This window comes from Enhydra lutris, unplaced genomic scaffold (genome assembly GCF_002288905.1).
Source record: "Enhydra lutris kenyoni isolate GAN:26980312 unplaced genomic scaffold, ASM228890v2 scaffoldscaffold19, whole genome shotgun sequence".
In the NCBI taxonomy this organism is placed as follows: domain Eukaryota; kingdom Metazoa; phylum Chordata; class Mammalia; order Carnivora; family Mustelidae; genus Enhydra; species Enhydra lutris.
The window spans coordinates 360,153-373,705 of NW_019154103.1; the positions used below are offsets into that span (position 1 = coordinate 360,153).

The following is a 13,553-nucleotide window of genomic DNA, read 5'->3' on the forward strand; positions in this document are numbered from 1 at the left end:
TGCAAAGAACCGTTCTTTCTGTCTCCTCTATGGTCTTTCCCAGGACTACACGCAGCGCCGACAGCACGGAGTACCTCGCGCGGCCCCAAACCCGCCCGCGCTCCATGACAAATATCCCACCAGGCCGGTCACAAACGCCGGGGCCTCAGGCCGCGCGTGCGCAGCAAAGCATTAAGCTCGCGGCAAAGTCCGTTTCCTGACTTTTGGAGGAAGCAGCGTTGCATCACTTCCGGCCTCCCTCTAGCTGCCATCTTGCGTCCCCGCGTGTGTGCACCTAATCTCAGCTGGTCCGCCCGAGACCCCCTGAGCGCCAACCCTAGTCCCCCGCGCGGTCCCATTTCCGCTCCAACAAGGTACAAAAAGGCTCTGGACGCCGGCGTGGGAGGAGGACGGGAACGGGGGCGGGAAGTGCCCGGAAGGAGCGAGACAGGGAGGGACAGGGCTGAGGAGAGGAAGGCGATGCGACGGACAGGCGCACCCGCTCTGGCTGACTCTCGGGGGCGAGGTCGAGCCAGGGGCGGCTGCCCTGGGGGCGAGGCGACGCCGTCTCTTCCTCCACCTCGCGGCGGAACCAGAGGACAGGAGCCTCAGGTACCGCGAGGCTTGCGGAGAGTGGCTGGGCCGGGCCGGGCAGGCCCTGGCTAGGCCGAGGCCGGGCCAGGGCCGGGGGTGGGGGGTGCTGACCAGGCGTGGGTTAGAGCCCTTTTCGGCTTGTAAGGGGGCGGGGGGAGTTGAGGGTAGGAAAGTGGGTGCTCTTTACGCTCCCTCAAAACTGAAATTGGGAGCTTTGCGGGGTGGATTGGGAATTCAGGCCTCGGCCTGTTTAGGACCTTTTTTTTTTTTTTTTTTTTTTTTTTTGGTTGCTGTCTTGGGAAATAACGAGCGTGGAATGCTAGAGTGAACCAGACCTTTCCTCGCTGAGGGTTTCCTGTTTTTCTAGATGAAAGAAACTATCATGAACCAGGAGAAACTCGCCAAACTGCAAGCACAAGTGCGCATTGGTGGGAAAGTAAGTTTTAATAGTTTTGGGAGCTTTTTGAAGTTTAAAGGTTTGGGGTGGTATTTGCCTTTTGTTTTTTTTGTTTTTTTCCCCCTTGGATTTGCTTTTCTTGTGTTATTGGCTTGTCACTGTCTCTAGAGGGCATTTCATAGAGCTAGCAAAGCGGGTGTGGGGGGAGGAGGAGGCGGGGTTAAATGATGTACAATAGAGTGTGTCAGTGGGACTTGTATGTTGTAGATTAAAAGAGAAAAGTGAGTCTAGACGAAAAGAGAACTTAAACAACAGACATTACTTCTGTATAAGTACGTTTTGTGTTACAGTGCTTAAGTAGAACAAAAGTGTTTCCTAGTTTAATCAGTAAGAAAATGTGTCAATTCTGTTAGGTAATCATGGTGGCCATCATACTTCTAACTTGTTTGGCCTAAGTTGTATACATTCGGTGCTTTGCCTTTTCTCTTTCTTTCTTTTTTTTAAATAACTATGCTAACTCTGAACTTTAGTTCCACCTGTCTTTTGAACTGTAGTTTATATTGTAAGGTTCTGGATAATTGTTGTGCTTAATAGTTAGAAGTTTGTGTCTGTTTTAAGACCTGTAATTCTTTCTTAAATGCAGTTTAGAGTAGTTGTATGTTTTCTAGGATATTTGGAAGATACGTATGTTAGAGGCACATCATAGAGTTTAAGAGCCGTGACTGTGGATTTGAAAACACTACCTAAGCAGCTATCTTTCAATTTTGGCTTTGTTAATATGCTAAAACTGAGAGAATGAGAATGATTGGTAGGTTTTTAGGTAAGTTTTTGGCTGTTTGGTTTTTCCTGCTGGATACTGATTTTCAAGAGTATTCTTTTTTGAACTTGGAAGTGTTAGATTGTTTTCTGAGTGATGTACTTAAGTCAGATGTCTGCTCTAGACAGAGGTCTGTCTGCTTGGTTGTATTTTGCATCATGTTAGCACATTCCTAGTATTTAACAAGGTGTGGTAGCCTGTTGGAACAAAGCATGTCTTTACTTGGTAAAACTTGTAAAGCTTCCCTAGGACAAGTTTATTACCTATTAGTTTTTCCCAATTTTAAGCATTTGCCTTCAAGTAGAATCTTCTGTGAAATAGCCAGAAGTTGCATGTAGGCTTAAACAGTGAGATGTGTATTTGTTAAATTACTGGACTTTGCCAACAATGAATATATCATGATCCTTTTTTCTTTCCTGAAGCTAGTAGTCTTGAGCATCTGCACCTGCCCATTAACAAATGGTAGGTGTTTCTTGTTCTTAGCAATTGTTAAAAGCTAGGTGTGGCCTTCAGGTCCCAGAAAAACTCATTATATCCTTTGTGGTCAGTGTTTCAGTGTTCTTATATTAGTGTTTTTAAAAAAGTGTCTTTTAGTACAGGTTAGGAAGTATTGTGGATAATGTGCTTGTGTGCTGTCTTTCTTTGGTACTGATCATTAGTCTTTAGCTATGAGAAACATTCTAGGGCAAGGAAAGTGTAGGTTTTTTAGATTATTAAGGCTGATGTAGGATTGAACTTTGTTTAGGTGACATAGAAAATACTTATGTCCTTGTAATATGGACCTTTTAAAAAACTTCTTTATTATGGAATATGAAATTTGGTGAGTTAGTTTTGCCTTAGAGAAGCCTGTGTTAGATACTTTCAGATAAGTAGTGTAAAGTGCTTTATTCAATATCTGGTCAGAGCATTGATACTAAATTATATCAGTAAAAATTGAACTCTATGGATGTGAACTGTATGGAATCTATAGAAGGTGTGTCAGTTTTGTTTTTAGAATCTTATAGTAGTCGTTTAGAATGTCTTTTAGAGAGAATTCTTTGAAAACCAGGTATCTATATGACTACATCAGTGATTTTTATTCTTAAAGGTTTTTGGGGGGGTTGGTAGCCAGTATTTTTTTTGTAGCTATGATATGTTACTTGGTTCAGCTATCATTTACTTAAGCCTTTAACTGTGCTCAGTTCTGAGAATATGAAATTTAAGAAATTTATGGTCCCTTAGGGGACTTTAATGCCAGTAGGGGAGGGGTTTTTTTGTTTTTTGTTTTTTAATTTGTTTTCATAGTGTAATATACATAGTGCAGTAGAAGCATTTTCTCTCTCTCTCTCTCTCTTTTTTTAAAGATTTTATTTATTTATTTGACAGAGAGATCACAAATAGGCGTAGAGGCAGGCCGGGGCGGGGGGCGCAGAGGAAGTATGCTTCCTGCTGAGCAGAGAGCCCGATGCAGGGCTCGATCCCAGGACCCTGAGATCATGACCTGAGCTGAAGTCAGAGGCTTAACCCACTGAGCCACCCAGGTGCCCCTAGAAGCATTTTCAAAATCTAGAAATGGGAATGATTTTGCTTGGGGCGGTTTATGGCAGAGTTTAGGGATGGCATGAAAGAGATAATGGTTTGAAAAGGGTTTTAAAGGACAAATAGAAATTGGTATGTAGGTTGGGGTATTTTGAAATAGGTGGGTGGTAACCTTTCCATAAAGAGCTTTATGTATCATGTAAAGGGCTTAATCTATACATAAGAGTTCTTGAGTTTATTAAGTATTATGGAGAGTTAAGCAGAAAATGAGAGCCACATTTGCCTAGTTGTGAAAGTTTATGGTATATATTTGAGAAGGAGGAGATTGGAAACTTGGTATATATGAACAAGTGGCCACAAACTTGCTTGAAGCCTGTATTCGTTTGTTCATTCATTCAAGTTACTGAGTGCCCTCAGTGAGCCGGATACTGTTCTCAATACTGTTCATGGCAGTAAACAGAATGGAATCTCTTAAGGAGGTTACATTCTGGTGAGGGGAGACAGAATAAAATACATTTATCTCATAGTAATAATTATGAAGGAAAATAAACCTGGATTGATAGATGATAACTGTAGTAGTTGCTTTTTTACATAGGGTGGCTGGGAAAGACCACTGATAGGGTGATGTAAGAACAGAGATCTGTAGTAAGGGAGGGAACAAATGCAGATGGTAGGGAAGAAAGGAATAGTATGTGCAAAGGCCCTTTTTGGCCTGTTGAAGGAACTGTGAGGAGGTTTATTTGGCTAAAGATGAGAATGTGTGTGTGATAGAAGATGTGGTCAAGAATAGAATAGTAGGGGCAGAGCAGATCATATCATGTAGAGGCTTTGTGGTTTAAGATAAAAACTTAAGATTTTGGGCGCCTGGGTGGCTCAGTGGGTTAAGCCGCTGCCTTCTGCTCAGGTCATGATCTCAGGGTCCTGGGATCGAGTCCCGCATCGGGCTCTCTGCTCAGCAGGGAGCCTGCTTCCCTCTTTCTCTCTGCCTGCCTCTCTGCCTATTTGTGATCTCTCTCTGTCAAATAAATAAATAAAATCTAAAAAAAAAACCCAAAACTTAAGATTTTATTCTTAGGTATTATAAAAGTCTATTATAAACTCATTTAAACATGTCCATACACTGTCTTGCCTGTGAATATTAATGGATGTTGATTTTTCATTAATGAAAAACAGAAAAGGTTAATAGTTCTGGACATAGAACTTATACATGAGGCTTAATTTAGGTTGATACATGCTACCTCTTTGATCACTTCTAGAGCAGATAATTTAAAAAATAAGACTTTGAAAAGATCGTTGTTTTATATATGACAAAACTAGAAGTTTAGAAGTTGTTAAGGATTTATAGACAATTCCTTTGTTACCCTCTTTCTGCTTCAATCGTTCCCTACTTGCTGCCTAAAAGTTTGTGCTTATGGTAGTTTTCTTAAACAGATCCAAAGGTCAGAAAGGAATTAGAAGCTTTCCTTTGAAAATGTCTGTTATGGGTGCCTGGGTGGCTCAATGGGTTAAGCCCCTCTGCCTTTGGCTCAGGTCATAATCTCAGGGTCCTGGAATCAAGCCCCGTATCAGGCTCTCTGCTCAGCGGGGAGCCTGCTTCCCCCCACCCTCTCTCTACCTACTTGTGATCTCTCTCTCTCTCTCTTTCTCTCTTTGTTAAATAAATAAATAAAATCTTTTTTAAAAAAAATGTCTGTTATGGTATATATGTGGTGAGGTTTTCTTTTCTCCTCACTAGGGAACTGCTCGCCGAAAGAAGAAGGTGGTTCATAGAACAGCTACAGCAGATGATAAAAAACTTCAGTTCTCCTTAAAGAAGTTAGGGGTAAACAATATCTCTGGTATTGAAGAAGTAAGTATCAAATTTTATTTCTTTATAAAACAAGTTTTGGTCGGAAAAAGCTTCAGTGGTCATGCATTAATTTTTTTTTTCTACTCCCAACAGAGAATTTCATATCCCTCTAAAATAGGTTTCTACTCCACTAGTGAATATTAGGGAGTGCTAAGTCTGAAAGTGATTAGATTGCACTTTCCATTCCAGGCAAAATATCCCTGTGCCTCACAGTGAAATAGTGGATTAGTTAGCCAGACTTAAGCTTTTCCTTAATAGAATGTTTGGTTTTTTTGGGTGTTGCTAATTAATTTTTTTTTCTTGATAGGTGAATATGTTCACAAACCAAGGAACAGTGATCCACTTTAACAACCCCAAAGTTCAGGCATCGCTGGCAGCGAACACTTTCACCATTACAGGCCATGCTGAGACAAAGCAGCTGACAGAAATGCTACCCAGTATCTTAAACCAACTTGGTGCAGACAGTCTGACTAGTTTAAGAAGACTGGCTGAAGCTCTGCCCAAACAATGTGAGTTTCCTGTAGTGATTTTGCCCAGGGTTACTGATTTATCAGGAAATTTCTAAGATCTCATGTAGATATGAATATCTTTAAATTTGAAAATGACAGTTTTCCTCTAAAAAGTGACAATTTTTACAGTGACTTTTAAGCATGTGTTCTTAGTGTTTTCAGTGTGTTAACTAGTTTGCCGTGGTCTTTATACTTGATTCAGTGGAATGTATTTTGCCAACTTGCTTTGGGTCAGTGGTTTAAAATTTTTACCTTTATCAGCTGGAAATGATAAATGTTAATTTTGGGGGGTTTTCTTTGGATAACTGTTTAGAATTGATTAAAATATATTATAAATTGTCAATTTTTTTCAGTGTATTTACAGCTGGTATTACCAGTAATGTTTAAGAATTGGTCTGGCATTATTTGGGTGTTTTTCATTATAGTACAAGGATTTTGTTCAGGGCAGAAAAATCTTGTAGTTGAGTAAGTGCATTAAGAGATGTAGCTACTTTATGCTGTGGTTCTCTGATTAAAATTTTGGAGAATGGCAATGTAGAAGCAAGACAGGCTTATTATATGGTCCAGTATTTAGTCTTCCATGTTTTTCTAGGCATTTTTCTGCTTTTATGTAGATAGAGTTTGGGGGGTTTTGGGGGAACGGAGTGTCTGTCAGATGGAGAGGCATAAGAAATTCTAGAAAGTCTTGGGCCTTTAGAACTAAAGTAGGCTTTGGAAATACCCCACTGAAAATCTGATAGGGATAGTACTGGGAGGTCTCAAATCCATGTGTAGTTCACTTTTTTGTGTATTAAAAAGAAAATGGATGCTTACCACCAATCAGAGGCACTTAATTTTTTGATCATTTTATTTTCATTTCAGTAAAGGTTTGTTAAGCATCTCCCATATGCCATGCACAAAACATTTGAGAAAACAGTGTCTTAATTTTTGCCTCCCAAAAGAAATCTTCCCATAATTTGGTATGTGGGTTTACTGCTACCCTGGGGGCACTCTGTTTTCATACCACTTCAGGGCCCGTGGTGGGTCAGAGGATTGAAAATATGGGTATGAAATTTGTTCTGTTGGCTGTGAACAGCATTCTAGTTCATTTGTAGACATTAGGCTACCGTGTTATTATTAGTACTTAGGGATAAAATCCCAAATGTCATTGTTGTCATAAGTTCTAACAACACTTGGCCTTTCATCTGTTCTTCTGGTTAATGTTTTTAAAGACTTAATGAATGTGTAACATACTCATTTCACTCACAGCTGTCGATGGAAAAGCACCACTTGCTACCGGAGAGGATGATGATGATGAAGTTCCAGGTAGGAACCTTCATTTATGGTTAAACTAGAAAATCTTAGAAGGAAGAATAACAAATCTTTGTACTATAGGAAAGCCTTACCTTGGCGGAAGGGGTAATAACGTAAAGGACAGGAAAGGAAGACATGAACCTTGCCCAGAATGAAAAAAATAGTGCAGTATTATTTAACTAGGAGTTATGTTTGTAGACTTGGCTTTTTCTAATTGGAGACTTCATATATTGAATAAGTATGTATGTTATCACATAAATAGAATACTAGTAGATCACAGAGACCTGTTTCCTACTTAGAGATTAATAAGTTCATGATAAGGCATGGAGAAGTTCAGGTATCTTGGGATATGGTATAACCATTCTAAAATCAGAAAAACTGGCCATCAGGAGGGATTTTGCTGTCTTAGCTGTTACTTGATAATTTGTTTTGGGGGCTCCTGGGTTGCTCAGTTATTTAAGCGATTGCCTTCAGCTCAGGTCATGATCCTTGAGTCCCACATTGGGTTTCCTGCTCAGCGGGGAATCTGCTTCTCCCTCTGACCCTCCCCCTTCTCATGTTCTCTCTCTCTCATTCTTTCTCAAATAAATAAATAAAATCTTTTTTTTTTTTTTTAAAGATAAATTGTTTTGTTATAAAACATGTTCATTGAGCAATAGAATCACTAGACTGAAATACTTCCACTTTGCCTAGATAGGTGTCCTTTAGGAATCCAGGTAAACTTCATGTTGTTTGTGATGGTGTTCTTTGGTTTTGACCACCATGTTGACTAATATATCACTATTGCTCAGTTTTAATTCTTGGGGTGAAATGGAACTGGGGAGGGCATGTGCATATTTTTAAGCATAGTATCTGTGTCATTAGATTAATAAATTTCCCTCTTTTCCTTGTTTCAATTACATCCCGGAACCTAGACTTGAAAATGTGCCAAATGGGTAGTGGTCTCTTTGGAAATAAAGTTTTTAAGTATATATCTTGATTTTTAACTGTAAGATATATTTTGAGAGCATTTTTTAAACCTCTTTTTAAAATCTGTTGATTTGTAGATTTGGGATTTTTCAGTTTTTCTTTTTTTTTTTTTTCTTTTTTTTTTTTTTCCCCCTAGATCTTGTGGAGAATTTTGATGAAGCTTCCAAGAATGAAGCAAACTGAATTGAGTCAACTTCTGGAGAAGATAAAACTTGAAGAAGTTACTGGGAGCTGCTATTTTATATTATGACTGCTTTTTAAAATTTTGTTCATGGATCTGATAAAATCTAGATCTCTAATATTTTTAAGCCCAAGCCCCTTGGACACTGCAGCTCTTTTCAGTTTTTGCTTATACACAATTCATTCTTTGCAGCTAATTAAGCTGAAGAAGCCTGGGAATAAAGTTTGAAACAAGATTAATAAAGTTCTTTGCCTAGGATACGGTTTTATTTTTTATTTCATTAACACTGATTTGTACATGGAAAGCAAAGTTGTTTATAGAAAGCTAATCATGGCATGTAATATGGCTGGTAATCTTTGGTGAAATTTGATTAAAGATTTTAAATGGCCATATAATATAACAAAGGTGGTATAAAGTTCTCATATTTTAAAACTTGTCTCTAGCAGCCCTCAGAGCTACAGTGGTGTAAGTAATGGGTATAATTATAAGGGATGGAATATCGCTTAGTGGGTGAGAAAGAGTTTCTCTTAATATTGTCTATATTATAAGTATATACCAAGTGCCTTTAACATATTATTGCACTTAATTTTCTCTCATTTAATTCTCAATCTACGAAGTAGGGTTAGTAGCTCCACTTTCTAGTTGTAACGCAAGGTTACCTTAAAAAAGTGGAAGTAATCTCTTAATGAAAAAGTGATTTTTTTCATTATTTCAGCTTTCTATTTCAACTTCATTATTTCATTACTTCAACTCTTGTAGGATATTCTGTAAGACCCCTGAAAAAACTAGTGTTTGTATTAGGAATGTCACCTCATCTTAAATTTAAGTTGTAACACTTTAATAGGGCTACTTTTTTCTCAAAAAAAAATCTTTGAAATAACAGTAAAGTTGACATGTATACATTTGAAAGAAATTTAGCATACAATATTTGTGCCTGGGCCCCAATCAGGATACTGAACAGTTCCATCATCCCATCTATAAGGCTACTTAAAAAAAATTTGTATTAGCAATCATAATGTTGAAGAAACTTGAAAATTTACAAATGATAATTGAAATAAATGTGTCATCTGCATCAAGGCAAATGAGAAAGAAAATTGTCTTAGTTTCTACTTGTAGCCTTAAGAATTCGTTTTAAGTTTACATAACAATTTTAAGTACTTTCTGAGGGTACTATGCAGCTATATCTAAAAGTCACTGTAAGTAAACTACCAAAAATGAAATACTTGTATAAATAGTATTTGCACATTTTAACATTGTGTTATTTTCAAAGGACGTGTATCCGTCTTGTTAAAGTACACTGCTACAGTAGCAAAGACTTCAGTGTCAATGATTTACAAAATTGCAAAGTAGAAGTACATGTTTCCAGACTACTGTGGGTCTGGTTGGACTCTGCTACATAATCACTGTAGCCCCAGACTGCAACCTCTACCTGGAACACTCAACTTGGGCTTCTTTGCTGGCTTAGAAAGCTGTGACACACAAATGTCACTTATATGTAACTGACCAAGTGGAATGGCTAAAGGAGGGCAAGAGATTGGGAAGGCTTGGAGTAGGGCCTGCAGTGATTCTGATACTGCCGGTCCACTGGCTGTACTTTGAGGAAATGAGATTTTAAGTTAGAGATTTTCTCAGCTCATTCCAAGATACCGAGGTGAAAGTTATAGGCTGGCCTGGGCATGTGAAGAATGTCACTCTGAATATCCTTGTAGGTGTTTGTACAAGATCCGTACAGGAATGGGACTAGAGAAGTACAATGGATTTCCAAGTCAGGCAACTTGCTTTTTTTAGCAGATGCTGACTAGGGTTAATCCTGTTTTGCTTGTACCCAGAGTCTTTCTCCAACAACCTAGAGAAAAGTTTTTTCATCATTTCATTTTTTAAATGGTCTGTTGTGTGTTAGGGGCCATAGATTAGTAAGAAAGGTTTTTCTTGTAATACCTTAAAAGACCGTGATAAACAGGGTTATGCTACAGTTGCAAATGACTTAAAATTTTAGTTGCTATAAAGATTTATTTGACACACTTGATGTTTGTGGTTTGCCTGTGGCTGGGCTCCACTTTACTCCAGGAGTAGCATCTGACTGGAACATTGCTGGTCTCAGGATTGGGAAAAGAGGGCAAACCACCAGCTGGCTCTGCAAACCTATGTTGGGAAGTGATGCACATCATTAATCCGATTTCGTCAGCCAGAGAAAGTCACGTACATAGTCAAGTCTGCTGGCCATGAAGACTGAGGAAATCTAATACTCCCTCAGAGCAGGGCAGCAAATACTATTGAACAATACTACAACCCACCATATCCTTACCTTTTTTTCTTTAATTGCCCACAATCCTTCTGGCTATTAGATGTTCTGCTCTGTTCCACTTGTTTTATGTAATCTCATTGGTTATCATAACAATCCTCCCTCCCCCCGTCCCCGCACCCAAGAGACACGTTGTACAAATAAGGAAACCATCTTCAAGAGGTGAGTCTCAGGGACGCCTGGGTGGCTCAGTTGGTTAAGCAGCTGCCTTCGGCTCAGGTCATGATCCCAGCGTCCTGGGATGGAGTCCCACATCGGGCTCCTTGCTCGTCAGGGAGCCTGCTTCTCCCTCTGCCTCTGCCTGCCATTCCGTCTGCCTGCGCTCGCTCGCTCTCCCTCTCTCTCTCTGACAAATAAATAAAATATTCAAAAAAAAAAAAAAGGTGAGTCTCAACACAGCTTGTTGTGTGGCAGCATAAGATTCAAACCCAGGTCTGATCTTTTGATCTCAGGCACTGCTAGAAAGAATGTTGAGCCCCTGGTTGATCTTTCGGATGTTGTCACTACATGCTGGCTGTTGTCCACTGTTTTCAAGACTAGCCCTGGGCCAAACAAGCTTTCAGCTGAATCTGAACCAGGGCTATGCTAATGAAGAGATAATACATCTAATTTTGATCTGAGAACTCTTAGGATTAATACCTTTTATTTGTTGAAATAAACTAGGGTAAACTTGTGTCATCCCCATAATTACCCGGTGGCACACATGACAGAAAGTTGCATTCGAAAATTTGGAAACGGGGCGCCTGGGTGGCTCAGTGGGTTAAAGCCTCTGCCTTCGGCTCAGGTCATGATCCCAGGGTCCTGGGTTCGAGCCCCGCATCGGGCTCTCTGCTCCGCAGGGAGCCTGCTTCCTCCTCTCTCTCTCTCTCTCTGCCTGCCTCTCTGCCTACTTGTGATCTCCGTCTGTCAAATAAATAAATAAAATCTTAAAAAAAAAAATTTTGGAAACAAGTTTAGATATGGCTAAAGGTCACTAAAGGTTGGGTCTCATTTCTACTAATCAGACTTTTCTCCATTACATAACACTGGATTCATGCTCTAGGAGGCTCCTCTCTCCCCAGTAAGATACACATGTCATTTTTTTTTTCTTTTGGAGAGAAGTCTTAAGGTAACTAGTAACAGTTTTTAGCTTTTCCAAAACATGATTAGAGAAGTCTTCTATTCACATAAATTTTCATCACTCCAATCAGCACAGTCTTGAATGCCATTTCTGCAGTGAGTTCTGGGAATGCAGGCCCAGTCAGCAAAGAAAACAGTATCACATCCAGCCTGAACACTTTGAGCACTGTAAAACTAGACAATGCTGTTTATTTTTAAAACCTGTTAAAATGTCAAGGTGGACTGGAAAAGACACTATTGGAAAAGAAATAGCCCTTTGGGTCTTAAAAATATTAGTGAAAACTGTCCAAGTAGAAAATGGCAGATGTCTGTTAAAAATTCTACATGTTTGGGTGAGAGAATCTGTATTTTGAAAAGCCAAGAAGAGAACTACCTCTCTCCATCAGTCTGAAAATAAACATAATGACACACTACATAAATAAGCAAGGGTCCATATGAGTTTGTATGTTCAAAAAGCAGGGAAGAGAATCAGTATTTGCTAATTGTCATCAAGAAGATAAGGATCTGTTTATACTCTTAGCCTTTTGTTGTCAACGCATTGTTAGGTAACATGCAACTCCTAGGAAGCTTTTATCTTTCTACCTTCCATAATGACCAGACAAAAGGTAGGAAATGGTCTGTTAAGTGTACAGTATTTCTGATAAGTCTTTCACATAGTGACTGGGGCCCTGAGGTATTAGAATTGTATCTACCACCATGTTTTTAATGCACCCTTGCCTGCTTATAAAGTGGTGGGGGTTGCTGCAGTGTTAAACTTCCATACAGAGCACTGCAGGAGGCAGAGAGGAGAGTGGTGGAGAAGGAGGAAAGAACAGTAAAGGTTAAGTTAAAAAAAAACTTTGAGAGAGTGTTCAATGGACTTTTCTTTGATCTTTACAAAAATTCCCAAAGAAATCTGGTATCAGACAAGAGTTGCCCACCAAGATTATTTCCTTTGTTAAACTTTGCAAATCTGACTGTATTTACTTCTTAGCTAGAGAATTCACCTACTTTAAATATGCAACTACTGGAAATGATAGAATTGCTTAATCATGAATGTAAGTATCCTTAGGAAGGTTTCCAAGTATATAACAATTTATGTAGTTGAAACATAAGGGTATCTAGTCCAAGAACTCATTAAAACATCAATTATGGGGCACCTGGGTGCCTCAGTGAGTTAAGCCTCTGCCTTTGGCTCAGGTCGTGATCTCAGGGTCCTGTGATCGAGTCCCACATCAGGCTCTCTGCTAAGCAGAGAGCCTGCTTCCCCCTCTCTCTCTGCCTACTTGTGATTTCTCTGTGTGTGTGTCAAATAAATAAATAAAATCTTTTTTAAAAAATCAATTACAGGTACCTGGGTGGTTCAGTTGGGCATCGGACTCTTGGTTTTGGTTCAGGTCGTGATCTTGGAGTCTTAGGATTGAGATCTGCATGGTATCCTTCCTTGGCAGGGAGTCTGCTTCTTCCTCTCCCTCTGCCCCTCTCCCTGCTCATGGATGTGCTCTCTCTCCCTTTCTCTCTTAAATGAATAAATAAATCTTTAAAACAAAACCCAACAACATCAATTAAGCAGGGCACCTGGGTGGTTCAGTCAGTTTTAAGTGCCTGCCTCTTGATTTCCCTCAGGTCATGATCTCAGGGTGGTGAGAACAAATTCCAGGTCAAGCCCCGATTTGGGCTCTGCCCTTAGTGGGAAGTCTGATTGAGAGGCTCTCTGCCCCTGCTGCTCCAGCTGTGCACTTGCTCTCTCTCTCGCTCTCTCTCAAAATAAATAAATAAATAAATAAATAAATAAATAAATAAATATCTTAAAACAAAACTTCATTTAATCCAAAGCATTTTGAGAAAGAAGAACAAAGCTGGAAGCATCAAAATCTGATTTCAAGATATACTACAAAGCATAGTAATCAAAACGGTATGGTACTTGCACAAAAATAGGCACATAGGGGCGCCTAGGTGGCTCAGTGGGTTAAATCCTCTGCCTTCGGCTCAGGTCATGATCCCAGGGTCCTGGGATCGAGCCCCACATCCGGCTCTCCGATTGGTG

The 13,553-nt window shown here is 39.6% G+C and overlaps 1 protein-coding gene across 2 annotated transcripts; it reads left to right on the top strand.

Annotated features, from left to right (window-relative positions):
* The first annotated feature begins 220 nt into the window (after positions 1 to 220).
* On the top strand, positions 221 to 8,364 carry LOC111148381 (basic transcription factor 3). 2 transcript variants are annotated; one of them, XM_022504887.1, is made up of 6 exons: positions 221 to 353; positions 941 to 1,009; positions 5,041 to 5,154; positions 5,462 to 5,663; positions 6,912 to 6,968; positions 8,062 to 8,364. In XM_022504887.1, exons 2-6 carry the CDS (start codon positions 941 to 943, stop codon positions 8,106 to 8,108), a joined length of 489 nt encoding a protein of 162 aa, XP_022360595.1. In that variant the 5' UTR covers positions 221 to 353; the 3' UTR covers positions 8,109 to 8,364. The 2 variants fall into 2 exon arrangements, with proteins under 2 accessions (XP_022360595.1, XP_022360594.1); XM_022504886.1 differs by having other exon boundaries at positions 239 to 591.
* Positions 8,365 to 13,553: the final 5,189 nt, after the last annotated feature.